General features: G+C 39.4%; 1 protein-coding gene across 5 annotated transcripts in view; it reads right to left on the bottom strand.

Annotated features, from left to right (window-relative positions):
* Nucleotides 1-275: 275 nt before the first annotated feature.
* Nucleotides 276-15980, bottom strand: part of ctbp2a (C-terminal binding protein 2a) — a 41944-nt gene continuing 26239 nt past the window's right edge. For 3 of the 5 annotated variants that reach the window (XM_089011630.1, XM_089011628.1, XM_089011631.1), the window contains 8 exons: nucleotides 9683-9837; nucleotides 8595-8739; nucleotides 7879-8085; nucleotides 6453-6667; nucleotides 5097-5227; nucleotides 3927-4054; nucleotides 2572-2689; nucleotides 276-742 (listed from right to left, as the gene is read on the bottom strand). In XM_089011630.1, coding sequence (XP_088867756.1) covers nucleotides 556-742; nucleotides 2572-2689; nucleotides 3927-4054; nucleotides 5097-5227; nucleotides 6453-6667; nucleotides 7879-8085; nucleotides 8595-8739; nucleotides 9683-9837 — 1286 coding nt within the window. In that variant the 3' untranslated portion in view covers nucleotides 276-555. Of the gene's footprint in view, nucleotides 743-2199; nucleotides 2279-2571; nucleotides 2690-3926; nucleotides 4055-5096; nucleotides 5228-6452; nucleotides 6668-7878; nucleotides 8086-8594; nucleotides 8740-9682; nucleotides 9838-15980 lie in introns of all 5 variants that reach the window. The other 2 variants (XM_089011632.1, XM_089011629.1) reach the window with 1 other exon arrangement.

Below are 15980 nucleotides of genomic sequence, written 5' to 3'. Positions count from 1 at the left end.
GTGTAAAAAATATTTGACCTGGAGCAGTCACATGATTTCAGAAAATTTAACAACTGCACATCAACTTAATTTGACATAAAAAAAGGAGTCAAATGTTGTAAAATTGTGTCTATTCAGTTATGGCTTCAAGTTAATGATCGCTTTTATTTGTTTGTTTTTGTCCTACGTTTCTAGCTCACAATAACGCAAATATAATTTATTTGAATGGATGATTTTTGCCATAAAATGTGTTTTTTTTTTGTTTATTTTTTTGCTTATAGGATGATTCCTGTTGAAAAAAAAAACACGTGTAACACTTGCAAGAAACAGGACAACACTTGCAACACAACATTGAGGAAAAAAAGGAGGAAGAAAAAATAAAATCAAGTAAAACAACAGCTGGAAGGAAGGGAATGAAAGAAAGGAGTGGAGGAAATGCTCATTCCGTCCTGTAAGTCCAGCAAGGTTCATTTGACAGTCTCATCTGTACCTCATGGGGGGGGGGTGGACATATGCAGGTCAGTGGGCGGGGCTAGGGAGGGGGGTGGGGCTTGGCGGGGTTGCGTCAGTGCCTGGTCACGGCTCGCTCATGTGCTCTCTGGTGGGGTCGGCGTGTTTGGAGGGCTGGTTGGGAGAGGTGGCCTGCGATGCGTGGGTGCCCGGGGGCAAAGTGTGGGCCACCGGCACGCCGCCGGGTAGAAGCCCCTCCAGGGGGCGGGGGATCCCGCCCGAAGCTACGCCGCCCACCGCGCCCGCTGGGAACCTGCGCATGGAGAAAAGGTTTATTACATGCTGGGACAAAAAAAAACGAAAAAAAACTGGCTTGCTAACTGGCTATTGGCTGGCTTGCTAACTAGCTATTAGCTGGCTGGCTAGCTATTGGCTGGCTAGCTAGTTATTACCTAGCTAGCTTTGTATCTGAGATATTCCGGGTTGAGTGAACGCTGGCGCGTGTGGCTGCCGCTGCTCACCCACAGAAAAAAATGTATCCTGTGGCACACCTTCAATGAATGAAATACGTTTTCCAAATGTAATATAGAAATACCGTATTAAGGCGCACCGTACCGTATATAAGGCGCACCGGAGTATAAGGTGCACCCCCAATGAATGGTGTATTTCCAAACTTTTCCCAAATACAGGTAACATTCGACTTACGACCGGGTTCCGTTCCGACCAAACGGTCGTAAGTCGAAATGGTCGTAAGTTGAAAGACATTCAAAATGTTGAATAGAGACTCAGAGGCTAAATGACTCACAGACTCCCCCTATTAAAATGTTAAAAAAAGGGTCTGGAGGTTGTAATGGTCGTAAGTACGGGTGGCCCTAAGTCGAGCCGGTCGTAAGTTGGATGTTACCTGTATAAGGCGCACCACCGGACTATCAGGCGCACCTTCAATGAATGAAAAAACGTTTTTCAAATATAATATGTAAATATATAAAAGTTTTCCAAATATCAGGCGCACCGCATTACAAGGCGCTACAGTAGATAATGGAGTTCAATATGACTTCACATATAAGGCGCACCTGCGTATAAGGCGCAGGGTCATCTTTGGAAGAAAATCAAAGCTTTTGGGTGCGCCTTATACACCGGAAAATACGGTCATTTCTTCTCCTTGCAGTTGACCATCATATACACAATCCACATGGCGATAATTTAGGGGAATTTAAGAGGGGTGAGGGGGGGGTCATAAAGGGAACACACGATTGGTTTGGAATCTGGGGAGGGGCAACATGGTGAATGTAACACACATTGAGGTCTGTGTAAGCTCTCAGTCGTACAGGAGTGGTCCATCGATGAAAAGGTTTCTTCAGCCGTCATCTGTACAAATTTGAAGGTGTTGGACGTTTCGCTTCTTCAGCGGACTAAAGTCTTACCGGTTGTATCGGCCCTATCTATATCTATATATATATATATATATATCCCTACTGTCCAGACATGGCGGTGCCGGACACTGCTATGATAGGTCCCTGCTCTCAGGTTGGGGGGAGCAGAGGACTACTCCCTGCGGCTCCACTGATAGGAACAATCAGGGATAGTGCCGATACTACCGGTAAGACTTTAGTTCGCTGAAAAAGCATCTTGGATAATAAGCGAAACGTTCGACACATTCAAAGACGTACAGATGACGTCTGAAGAAACCTTTTCATCGACACACATTGAGGTTCACTAGGGGGAGTTTTTTTGTTGTTTTTTTGGTGCGCATCACCATGAATCATTTACCTGCTTTGATATTTAGGAATATAATTTGTCCTGCATTCCCCCCGTTGCTATGGCGTGTACCATGGTTTGGTTCACTCGGCTGTGTGTGAGAAAAGCAGTTCAAGTTCACCCGTTCAAGCCAAACATGACGTGGCGCACGGCCGAACCTCCAAAGTCCACTATCGGCCATTTTTTTAGTCTTCTAAAAAAAAAAAAAGTTTGTGGCAGAAAAAAACAAATCGTATATGTGTGTATTTATGTATTTATATCATGAAGAAATGAATTTGCCAGAGCTTTTTGGGCTGTTTTACTTTGGAGGTTGGGCTGTATTTGGGCCTGGAGTGTTCAAAAAAAAAAACCTTCCTGTTAGGATGCGCTATACAATCCTCCCACCTGTAGGCGGCGCCGTTGATCTCTGGGTGAGGCTGCGGCTGCTCCATCACTCCCCAGGGCGCCGAAGTGATGAAGAACTCTTTGTTGACGCAATTGCGCAGGCTGTCGGGGATGCGACCTTTTAAATAAATGATTAAATAAATATTGTATTATAGTTGGACATTAAATTCAGCGGTGATTCTTGATTTAAGCTGGTGTTAATATGATGATAGCAAAATACATATTTTAATTCTGCCTGTGTGATGGTATCTCAATAGCGATACTGAAAATGATATCATGGCAAAATAAAAATGAAAATACAACATCAAAATCTTTTCTAAAATGATTTATTCATTTATTTATCTTCCTATTCATTTATTTGCTTTTTTTGTTGATCTATTTTTGTTTCTTTTTACATTTATTTATTAATATTTTTATTGATCCATTTATTTATGTACTTATTTATTTATTAATTTGTCTATTTATCTTCCTATTCATTGATTTGCTTTTTTATTGATCTATTTTTGTTTCTTTTTACATTTATTTATTAATATTTTTATGGATCCGTTCATTTACGTCTTTATCATATTTATGTATTTGCATATTTAATTATGTATTTATTTATATAATTATTTATTTATCGATTTGTTTTATCTTTCTATGTATTTGTTAGCTTTTTTGTTTATCTATTTTTGTTCACATTTATTTACTAATGTTATTATTTATACTTCATGTATTTACCATATTTATCTACATATAGACATGTCATTTATTTATATATGTATTTATCTATTTTCATCATTATTTATTTGTTTATTTATCTTTCTATTTATTTATGAGCTTTGTTGTTTATCTGTTCTTGTTTAAATATATTCAATGTTATTATTTATCCTTTTATTGATATATTTATCATATTTATATATTTATTTATCTATTTATTTATATATGTATTTATCTATTTATTTATCTGATTATCTAGATATTTATCTTTCTATTTATTTATTTTCTTTTTTTGTTTATCTATGTATTTATGTATGTATTAAATTGTTTATGTATCCATTTATTTATGTGTTCATAATGTATTTATATATTTAAATATGCATTTATTTATGTATATATTTATTTATCTGTTTATCTATATATTAATCTTTACATTTATTTATTTGCTTATTTTTATTTTATTTTTGTTTATCAATTTTTGTTTCTTTTTATTTTATTTTTTTGAATAATGTGTTTATTCATCCATGTATGTATTTATTTACCACATTTATTTCTATATTTATTTGAGTATTTATTTATGCATGTATTTCTATATTTTTGAACGTATTTTTACTGGCGTGGGTTTTTTCCGCCCTTTCTACTTCAGTTTGGCCAACCTGTGATGGCTCTGCGGATTTCGGTAGCGGCGGCTTCGCGCATCTCCAACGACGCCTGCTCGCTATACCAGGCGGTGTGCGGCGTGCAGATCAAGTTGGGGGCGTCCTTCAGAGGACCTTGAGAAAAGCTACCAAAAAAAAAAGCCCAAAAATAAACATCACAAGATAAACAGTGAATGGAAGATTAATACAGTGATACCTTGGCTTACAAACTTAATTGGTTCCCAGACAGAGTGTGCAGAGTGTGTCAGGCGAAGTGTGTATCCCGAAATATAATTTCCCATGGGAAACATTAAAATAAGAATAATCCGTTCCCAGGTCCCCATAAAACATCATTTTCTACTTTTCTAAGCCTTAAAACTACACAAAATATACATTATTTAGTGTATAATAAATGTGCTATGGTATTATAATGAAAGAAATAAACTGTACAGTATAATAAAGTCGTTTTATTTACCTTTGTGATGGTTGTTGATGGCTTGATGGAATGGAGTGGCCGCTTTCATCAGCATTAAACACTTGATGAGTAACGTAACCGTCTTCTTTCACCATCTTAAGGAATGATCCCTTGCAGGTGCTTTCTTTGCCATAATTTTACCTAGTTACTCATCATTTGTGTACTGTTAAGATGGGTTGATAGCTTTTTGCATCAAGTGTACAGATGGCTTGTGCGGGTTATTTGTGGAGCCTGATTGATCGGATATTTTAACCTTGCAGTCTACACTCTGCCTTTGAACTATCAAAGTTGAAACGAGTCCAAATTTCACTCTTTTCTATCCATTTTATCACTGTCTCTCTGTCGTCTGCCTGTCTCTTTAATGTTTAAACCACCTCCCCTCACTACTGCGTTCTTGACCAATCACGTGGCTTTAACCGAAGACTGGGGGCGGGGAATAGAGGACAAAACAAGTCGGCTGCCATGTTCTTGTTAGGAGAACGGGCTCATTTGCGAACGACACATCACTCATTGTGGCGCTCCGTGTGTATCCCGAAAAATAGTTCGTATCCCAAGATAAAATTGTCGTAAATTTAACGTTCGTAAACCAAAAAGTTCGTAAACCAAGGGGTTCGTAAACCGAGGTATCACTATATAGGTTTTGGAAGTCGCTATGAAAAATGGTCAGGCGTGAATAGTCACTTTCATGATTCAAGATTGTGAAAAGAACAGACCTAAAGGGTTCGGACTCGTGGACGTCCAAAGCGGCGCCACGTATTCGGCCTTCTTTGAGGGCCTGCGCCAAGGCCTTCTCATCCACCAGGCCCCCCCGCGCTGCGTTGACCAGAAAGGCGCCTTGACGCATCTGCGAGGAGACAAACACAACTTGTTACACACACCAAAAAAAATCTCTAAATAAATCCAAATCAATATTTTCGACATGTCGAACAAAAAGCATGTGTTGGGGTTTCTCATTTAAAATATTGATTTTAAATGAGATTTTTTTTGCTTGCCCCCATAAATAATTAAGCAAGAAGCACAAATCCTAATAATTTTTTTTACTGTTTTTGAATTAACAACTGACAAATTGAGTTCATAATAAAATTAAAATTACATAAATAATATTAAATAAATAAGTTTAATGTTTAATGAATTTAATTTAAAAATACCTACATTTTGTTATTGTAGAACCTGTATTTTTATTTTGCTTCTTTTTTGTGTTTTTTTTTTTATTAGAAATGTATAATATTTAAAGAGAAACCTTCAAAAAGAAATAAAAAATGTTGAGTTTATTTTTCATGTTTTAGGTATTTCAAAATATACTTCAATTTGGAGATACATGATTTTGTGCTTTGACCCCACAAAAAATATTAGAAATATTATAAGAAATATGTTTTTTGGGTGTATCCTCACTTTCTATTGTCACCGGACCCCCCAAAAATATGCACGTCCAAATTTGTCAAGGTGTTTTTTTGTTGTTGTTTTTTTTTGGGGGGGCAGAGGCTAAAATAAATGTTTTTTTTTTTAATTTATTCACTGCTATTCCCAAATTTATTCAAGAATTGAAAAGTGTGACATGGAGCGCTATTCCCGAATTTGTTCGAGTTTTTTTTTTTCTTGCGGGGGGTGTCGATAAAGTGCTGGTCAGACCTCTGGCAATGTTTTTCTTTTCTACAAGGGGGCAGCAGTTCCCTTTTGTCCATGTTCGCGCTTTGTTACAGTTCGAGCTGTTGTTAAAGCCCTATATGAATCAATGTGTATGAATTGTATTGTATTTTGCACAGCCACCCCCATTTCCAGCTCAGATAACGCCAGACCAATATAATTTAGGAAATAACGTTTTTTTCTGATGAAAAAAAAACAGTCTAAGGTAGTCCTAAAACTCAATATTATGTGAGTCCTGCAATTTGAGTGAAAATGACAAAAACCCTGGCACTGGAGTGGACACATTTTTGCACATCGTCTGGCAGTGAATGAATTAATAAGCAACATTTAACTCGTTGCATCGGTGTCACAAATTCTACTTAAAAAAAAAAAAAACATCTGTTGATGGGATGCCGCGGGTGAGCACGTCGTCGCCGTCGTCGTGCCTGCTTGATGGTGAAGTCGTTGATGAGGTGGTGGTTGTGCTCGTTCAGGTTGCAGTGCAGAGAGACGCAGTCGCTCTGGTAGAGGAGGTCCTGAAGCGTGTAGACGCGCTGCACGCCCAGCGAGCGCTCCAAGCCGTCTTGCAGGTACGGGTCGTAAAAGATCACGTTGAAGCCGAACGCCTTGGCCCGCATCGACACCGCCTGGCCCGCGCGACCTGCGGGGGGGAAGTGGTTGGGGGGGATTTTGTGAGTACTCACAGGGACAATTTTTTAAAATGGATTTATTTGGAAAGTTTCCCATCTTTTTATTGAAAATGGGTTTCTGAAAAATGATTTTTGTTTTTGACCCAAAAAAATCCCCAAATTAGTTTTTTGGTTTTGACCCCCAAAAAATTCACAAAATATTTTTTTTGTTTTTGACAAAAAAAAAATCATTTTATTTTGCGTGTTTTTGACTCCAAAAAATCCCCCAAATTATTTTTTTGTTATTGAAAAAAAACCTTCAAATTATTTTGGGTGTTTTTGAAAACAAAATCCTCAATATTAGTTTTTGTTTTTGACAAGCAAAAAACAACCAAAAAACTAACAAAAAAAAAACAATCGGCCACATTTTTTGTGGTGTTTTCAACAAAAAAATCCCCAAAATTATTTTTGGTGTTTTTGACAAAAAAAAACACATTCTTTTTGGTGTTTTTGACAAAAACAATCCCCAAAATTATTTTTTGATTTTGACCAAAGAAGAAACACCCACATTATTTCATTATTTCTTGTTTTTGACCAAAAAAAAAATTCCCACAAATTATTTTTTGTTGTCGACCCAAAAAAAATCATTCAAATTATTTCTTGTTTTTGACCAAAAAAAATTGCCCAAAATTATTTTTGGTGTTTTTGACAAAAAAAAAATCCCCAAAGTATTTTTGGTGTTTTCGACCAAAATAATAAAAAAATACCTCAAATTATTTTGTTTTTGAAAAAAAAAAGGTAAATATATCTATATAAAATTCTTAAAGTACTGCATGTTCAACTGTTCTTGTATTGGATTTTATGAGATGATGAAAGTGTACCTCATGACTATACCAGCGAGCCTACGTGGTGCCTTCTACATTAGTATTAGTCGCAGTCATAGTCAAGATTGTGGCCAAGCAACAGGTGAAAATCCTCAACTTATGTCAACAAAGTTCTTTGGCACCACAAGATGGTGACATAAACAACTTTTGGCTAAATAAAACTCCTCAAGTCACTTCAACAAATTTCCCTGGCACCAAGATGCCACAAGATGGTGGCCCGAGTAAAAAAATAAAACAGACTAAAAAATACAAAAATGAATGAGCCAAGTAAAGTTTTTTCTCCAACCATGGAGGGTCTTGAGTTTGCTTAGGTTCCCTCTCGTGGTTTTTGTCATAGTGGCAGCGGTAGTTGAGCTCACCAAATCCGATAAGACCGAGCGTCTCTCCTCGGATCCTTGCCGCCCCGGAAGCCACCTCTCGGATCTGTTCCACGCTCTGGACCCGCGTGCCCTCCCGGAGAGCCTGGTAGAGCCAAGTGTTCCTCCGGTACAGGTTGAGAATGTGACAGAGCGTCGAGTCGGCTGTTTCCTCCACGGCCGCCGAGGGAATGTTGCACACGGCGATACCTGCGGAAACAAAGGGGAGAACTCCTTTAACGGTGACTTTTACGGCGACTTTTCAGCGCTAAAAAACATTTAGGCTGTGCGGTTGCCCCTTGACCTTCAAATGGGGACCGACCTGACCTCAGCTAATTGCAACAATAATAATAATAATAATAATAATAATAATAATAATAATACATTCCATTTATAAGCACCTTTCAAAACTCTCAAGGTCACCAAATACACAGTCACCAAATAAGTTTTTCTCTATGGGTTCACTCAACCTGCAAGTAACTCAAGTAGCTAGAAATCTAGCTACCTAGCTAAGAGATAGCTAATAATAATAATAATAATAATAATAATAATAATAATAATAATAATAATAATAATAATAATAATAATAAATTTTATTTATAAGCGCTATATAAATCAATATGTATTGTATTGTATTGTATTGTATTGTATTGTATTGTATTGTCTCATCTCCAGGCATACCTAAATAAAGTCAAGAAAAAAGGCAAGTGGCGTCTCACCGAGTTCTCCGGCCGCCTTGATGTCGATATTGTCGTAGCCGCTGCCGATGCGGATGATGATGCGTAGCGCCTTGAACTTCTCCAGGTCCTCTCGGGTCAGCGTGATGGTGTGATACATCATGGCTCCCACCGCTTCGCTCAGCACCTGTCCGGATTAGACGGGTGACATTTTTGTTTTTGTTGTACCTTTTCCAGATTGTAGTTACGGTTTCCTTTCGGGCGCCATTATGAATTTTGGGGAAGCCATTACAATGATTAGTCACCTCCAAATATTACATATAGAAGAGCACACAACAAATTAATGAGTTTCCTAATTTGAAGTAAAAAAAAAATAATGCCTGTTATTGTGGTTTAAATGCGACGATTTTAAATTTTTGTTGGGAATTTAGCAAGCATTAGGGTTGAGTGAATGATGGTGCGTGTGGCTGCCGCTGCTCACCCACAGAAAAACTTGAAGCTTAGAAATTAAATGTATTATATATACACGCACACACACCAATATATATATATATATATATATATATATATATATATATATATATATAAAAGAGTCACAAAATGGCGACCTCCTGTGGCCACCTCCGTTTCCACAGGCTGATAAATTCCTTATATAGAGCTTGGACGCCCTCTTCTGGCGCAACACGAGGTTTTCAGACCAAACAAGCATTACGTGATGGAAGGACTGCTACAACGTGTCTTTTTTTCGGTCAGGGGCGTTCCTTTAGTGACGTCACGTACGGACTCGTCACGAACTCAAAAACAAGACTTCCGGAATATTCAGCGCGCGTCTTAAAATGTAAAATATAGCTATATGCGGTGGAATCTTTTTAAAATACGCCCAGTAGAAGTCATTTGAAGCCATTTTACAAATTATGGAATCAACTTGTCCGCAGACGTCGGTTGTCCTTCAAGAAAAAAAGACCTTGACAAAATGTATTTTTTACTTGTGTTAAAAAAAAAATTAAATAGACCTTGAAAAAAAAGGATAATTTTGGTTGTCCCATTACTGGGCGACGCAAAAAAAAATCCAATTTACATTTTTAAAATCCTTCTGCGTCACGTATGTCCAAAGCAAAGCGAGATTGTACCTTTTCGTGTATTTCCTGCGTGGACTGAGCGTCGCAGAAGGCCACGGTGGCCAAGTCCTTGAGGATGGGCATCTCCACCGTGCAGTCGCGCCCATCCAGCAACGCCACCAGGGGGCGCGGGTGCATGGGCCCGTTCATGATCTGCGGCCGGATACCTGCAGCAAAGAAGATTACTTCAATTATTCATCTCCTCGCACGCCGCACAGGAAACGAGGGAGCGATAACAGGAAGTGTTTCCCATATCGTATGACACATACACGCACACACAGTTACTGTGTTACTGTATCAACTAAGTGACCCGGCAACAGGTCCTTTTCATCCCATGAGGTCACCACCTCAATCAACCAATCACGTCAGTTCGTGTCTCTTAACCCAAAATATAGAAAGAAAAAAAAAGAAATGAGGAAGTAGGTGTCCGCATATGATTGGCTGGGCCCTGTTGTCATGGTGATGGGAAGATTAGGGCAGAATAATGACACATATTTCATTCTGTTTAATGGCGGGAATATTTTAAAAGTTAAGTTAAGAAATGAAATGTATGAATATTATTGTTATTATGATCACGAAGACAAAGGTCGTCAATGCAACGATGATTGACAGACGACCTTGAGACGCGACTCCTGTGTTTGCGTTTTTCGCTCGCACAGTTGGCAAAACGCGATAGTCTGCCGCGGAGGGGTGGCGAGGGGGGCTGTCCGACGTAACTGTTGATTTGTGGCGGCCGGCAGCTTTCCCCACCAGCGTTAATAATGGAGATAATTAACTTTCAAGCGATGACGCTAATGCACGTTTTTAATAGCGTGGCTAGCAGAATAATTCGGGTAAGGAGCTGGTGGAAATAAGATGAGGCTGTGAAAAAACAATCTCCGGGTGGGGAAAAAATGAGTCAAAAATGAAAATTGCTGTCTTTTTGTTAGCATGTAGACTATGAAATATTTAGGTATATTACGGTGGCTTCCCGCACCGCAGGCCAAAATACGCAAAAGAGGCAATTCGAGCCAACCACTGTGTGACACAAAACTAAAATCTAAGTTCAAAAAGTTTTAAAGAACTACAAAAAAAAGAACTCAAAAAGATCGCTAGATTGCTAGATAGATAACTAGATATCTAGATAGCTAAATAGCTCGATAGGTAGCTAGATTGATAGCGCGATAGAGATAGCTAGACAGATAGCTAGATAGTGAGCTAAATATATAGCTAGATAGCTAGATAGATAGCTCGATAGCTAGATAGCTCGATACGTAGCTCGATAGAGATAGATAGCTAGACAGATATCTAGATAGCTAGCTAGGTAGCTAGCTAGGTAGATAGATAGCGAGATAGCGAGCTAGATAGCTCGCTAGATAGATAGCTTGATAGCTAGAGATAGAGATACAGATAGCTAGCTAGCTGTATAGCTAGATAGATAGCTAGATATCTAGATAGCTAGATAGCTAGATAGCTTGATAGATAGCTGGATAGAAATAGATAGCTAGATAGCTAGATAGCTTGATAGATAGCTGGATAGAAATAGATAGCTAGATAGATAGACAGATCTCTAGATAGCTAGATAGCTAGCTGAATCGATAGCTAGATAGCTAGATAGATAGCTAGATAACACACTAGATAGCTAGACAGATCGATAAAACAAAAGAATAAAATAAACTAAAATACAATTTTAATGTCCGCTCTCGGATTCTTGAATTTTCAGCCTGCGTGTTTTGGGTATTTTAGATGCTATAAAACGTTTTTCTGATGTCAGTTAGCAAACAAAAAAATGGTGTCGGTTGTCCTTTAAGTAAACATTCGACGGCACAATGCGACTGAAAATGGTTTACATTAGGCAGCAGGATAATTCAAGCTAGGAATCTTTTGGCTACATTTGTAAAGTGCTCGTACAAAAGCCCCATAAACGTACTCAAAGTGTTGGTTTTTTTTTTTCAATTAAGGCAATTCAACTCGGCAAATGTAAATAACATTTTATCTGGCAGCAGGTCGCGCTCTTCAATGGTGGTCCGCTGGGGATTTAATGTGCTGCTTGCAAGCTTGAAGCCTTGATAGCATCCTGCGGCTAACACTAATCACAAACTGATTGATTCTCCAGGAGCTATGAAACGTTTTGTGTGTGTGTGTGTGTGTGTGTGTGTGTGTGTGTGTGTGTGTGTGTGTGTGTGTGTGTGTGTGTGTGTGTGTGTGTGTGTGTCAGAGCTGGCAAGCGAGACCTCAAAACCACAAATGGATTGCAGATGTTCTAATCTAAAAAGAAAAAGAAAAAAATAACTTGAGAATGTTAATATGAGGCGAAAATGGGGAGGGGGTACAATATATGGGACCTGAGTGGACTAGCATGAACGTGAGGTTGTTTTGGTTTGGTTTTTTGGGGCCAAATTCAGAAGACGCTTGGGACCTTTCGCACTGACGTTAGCTAAAATGACAGTCATCGCGAATGTAGCTCAATTTCGGATGGAAATGTGGCTTTATTTCTTTTCTTTTTTTTGCCAGGTTTGGAACGGAACTCCGTAGACAGAGAGATTCATAAATAATTAAATAACGATTGACTATTAGCTTAAGAATCTCATGTTGCAATTGGTATTTCATTGGCTTAGCCGGTCCTCACACTGGATTCAATTAGCGCTTTTATTCCGTTTGCAGAAACTTTACACTCTCTTCTTTCATCAGGAAAAAAAAGTTAATTCCTATCTATTTGCTGGCTAATGGCTATTTGCCGCTTGCTATTAGCTATCTATTCGCTAGCTAGCTAGCTTTCTGTCTATTTGAGTTACTTCGGGGTTAAGTGAACGCTGCCGCGTGTGGCTGCCGCTGCTCACCCACAGAAAAAAATTAGCCTGTGACTGTAAAGTGACCTTGAGAGTTTTGAAAGGCGCTTATAAATGAAATATATTATTATTATTATTATTATTATTATTATTATTATTCGAACATATATGTTTGTAACTCATTTTGCTAGCTCCCATGTTTCATTTTGGCGGTAACCAATCACATGACCAGGAAGTGCACCGTGAACGGCATCAAAAGTGACCTACTGTCGACGAATGTAACAGAAAATCCTGTCATTTTTCAAAATAAAATCAGATTTGGAAATTAATAAAATGCCAGTCATGTCAATTATTACACTTTTTCTGTTTGGCCCGGTATCAAATGACCCACGGACCAGTTTTCGAACCCGCGACCTGTCGGTTGGGGTCCACGGATATACAATGTTATATATTTTTTAAACTGCCAGACAGGTCACCTAGAGACGAATGACTCACTTCTGGGACGCGTCGATGTCCCCGCTGTAATTTTCTACTCAACGGCCAAGTCGCTTCCACTTGTCGAGGTTTAAGCTTCCCCCCTCCCCCCGCAACAATAAAAGTACAAAAACAAAAGGAAGTGAGGACGATTTTTCCATGGCGCGATAATGTCATGGCCACGGCGGCGGTCGTCGGGTTCACGGCGAGCGCTAGCAGGAAAAAACTTTTGTGCGCCTTGACCTCGAGCCAGAATCGGCTCAGTGGGCTCGGGACCAACAGCTGTTTCGGGTTACCTAGCAACTGAAAAGCCATCGGGGGGGCTCGGCGATGGAGAATGAGAGCGTGAGATGTAAGTGGGGAGGAGGGTCGCAGCTGGAACACGGTTGGGGTTCTTTATGGCAAGTGCAGCGATATTAAAGGACAACCGGCACCATTTTTTTGTTTTCGAACTGATATCAGAAAAACGTTTTACAGCATCTAAAGTACCCAAAACATGCAGGCTGATATTTTTAGTCAAATGCAAAAACACCAATAAAAATGAGTAACAGTGTCCCAAAACTACTTCAAAATGACCTCAGAGATGGCGAGTTTCAGAAGGTCCCGCCACCTTGTTCGTGACGTCACGCCAGGACGTCTTGCCTTGCTCTAGAATCAAAACAATGGCTTCACTCAACCCGGAAGTAACTGAAATAGATAGAAAGCAAGCTAGCTAATAGATAGCCAGCCAGCAGATGGCTAATAGATACCCAGCCAGCCAGATAGCGAATAGATAGCCAGCTAACCAGCCAGCTAGCTAATAGATAGTCAGCTAGCTGGATAGATAGCCAATAGATAGCCAACCAGCTAGCTAGATAGCTAATAGATAGCCAGCCAACTAGCTACCTAACAAATATAGAAGAGACAGCCAGCTAGCTGGATAGATTGCTAATAAATAGCCAGCCAGTCAGCTAGCTAATAGATATCAAAGAGATAGCCAGCTAGCCGGATAGCACACAAACCAACGTGAACTAGTGCTTTGTGCTCATTTCCACTGGCGACAATACAAAACATTCACTTTTGTGCTTACATACGAGCTACAAAAAAAAAGGGGGGGGGGTTATGCTCCTGGCACTGTCTACTTACTGGAGTGGCTTTTATGATCCATTGGCATCAGGCAAAAAAAAGAGGAGGAAGAAGGGGGGGGGGGTGCAATCTTTTTGTTGGCAGACCTGAGCCAACCCACTGCCCCCCCCCCCCATACCACCTCACCCAACCTCCCTTTACCCCAGCTGGACCCTATCAGGGCCTTGTCGATGCCAGCAGCCTATCTCGTCTTCTACTATGTGGACACACACAAAGACCCGGTTTGTCCACACCCCCTATCCCCCCCCTAAACTTAATACAAGACTCAGTCAGTGTGGGGAGGAAAACAAGCATCCGGGTGGGGAAGGGTCGAGGGGGGTGGGGGGGTGGGAAGGTGATATCAGTAACAAACAGGAATGGAGACTAACACTTTCACTTGTGTGTGTGCAAGATACAAAACCATCTGTCAGTATAGATCATTCACACACATACACACACACACACACACATTCCTGTTTCAAATGGTTTTGTGAGACCACCGTTGCTGATAAGTTTAGAGAAGAACTAGTGTTACATTTGAACACTAAATGTCACCCCATTTCCCACTTCAACTTCTTTAAAAAAACAAAGAAATAAAAAGTGGACTTGTAACTGAAATAACAGCACGAGTGAGGTTTCTGAATGGGGTACATTTCAAGTCCTCACCCGTATAGTGAATTTGGTTAAAATAACATTTTACTTTTTGTGGTATGAACTTTTTCCTCTCATTAACCACACACACACACACACAAAGACACAGAGTGAGTAAAAAGTGTGTGTAACCAAGTGAAATGAAAATACACAGCAACAAATCATTTTGGGTGAATTTGTGAGGACCTTTTTGAAACTTTAACAGATGCATATAGAGACCCTCTAGAAGCCTTTAGATTAAAAAACTTGTGAGGACCGGCCAGAAAGTCCTCACTTGTCAAAAATGTCCTCACTACGTATGGTATAAAATGTTAGTGGTCCTCACAAGACATACAAACACACACACACACACACACACACACACACACACACACACACACACACACGAAGAAGAAGAAGAAGAAGAAGAAGAAGAAGAAGAAGAAGAAGAAGAAGAAGAAGAAGAAGAAGAAGAATATCTTTCATTTATAAGCGTCTTTCAAAACTCTCAAGGTCGCTTTACAGTCACAGGATATGGTTTTCTGTGGGTGAGCAGCGGCAGCCACACGCGCCAGCATTAACTCAACCCGGAAGTAGCGTATCAGGCTACAAACTAAATGTTGAAAGCAAACACCAGGTTTCAGCATCCATTGATGAAAGCGATTGTCTCACATCTCCTGTCTTACGTAAATCCGCTTCAATTCCAAGCTGCGACAGTTCCACATACGCATCAGTGCTTTGGGAAGACGCTCATTTCTTCGTAATGATAAAGCTCCGTAAACGCAGTACTAAAAACTTCATGAAACACATCACCCAGTTGGCTGTTATGGCGCAATTAGGCCGGTAGAAATATAGTAGTAGAAGAAGAAATAGAACAATACAGACGGTTCATTTGTAAGGTACAACAAAAAGAAAATGTAAAACAAAAAAATATATATATTTTTTAGACTAATGATCATTAAAACAATGAAAATATGTTTTTGTGTTTTTTTTTACTTATAATTGACAGTACGAAAATCTCCCGATTTATGATTTCTGTAACTTAAAGGACAACCGACACCATCCATAATTTGTCAAATGACTTCTACTGAGCGCATTTTACAAATATTCCTCGGCATATAGCTATATCTGACCTTTTAAAACTCGTGCTGAATATTCAGGAAGTCTTGTTTTCGAATTGATGCTGATGCCCTAAGTGACGTCACGGAGGGAACGCCCCTGACCGACAAAGCGACACACAATGCATTTTGGGTACTTTTTTTCATCTGAAAACACAGTGTTGACCGCGAAATTAGAAGGAAAACTACATCAATAGTGCTTGTGCGCCATCTTGT

This window comes from Hippocampus bargibanti, linkage group LG13, assembly GCF_051943395.1.
Source record: "Hippocampus bargibanti isolate YZ-2025 linkage group LG13, ASM5194339v1, whole genome shotgun sequence".
Classification (NCBI taxonomy): Eukaryota; Metazoa; Chordata; class Actinopteri; order Syngnathiformes; family Syngnathidae; genus Hippocampus; species Hippocampus bargibanti.
Note: the sequence above shows the minus strand (reverse complement) of the source record. Positions and strands in the feature narration are given on the sequence as shown.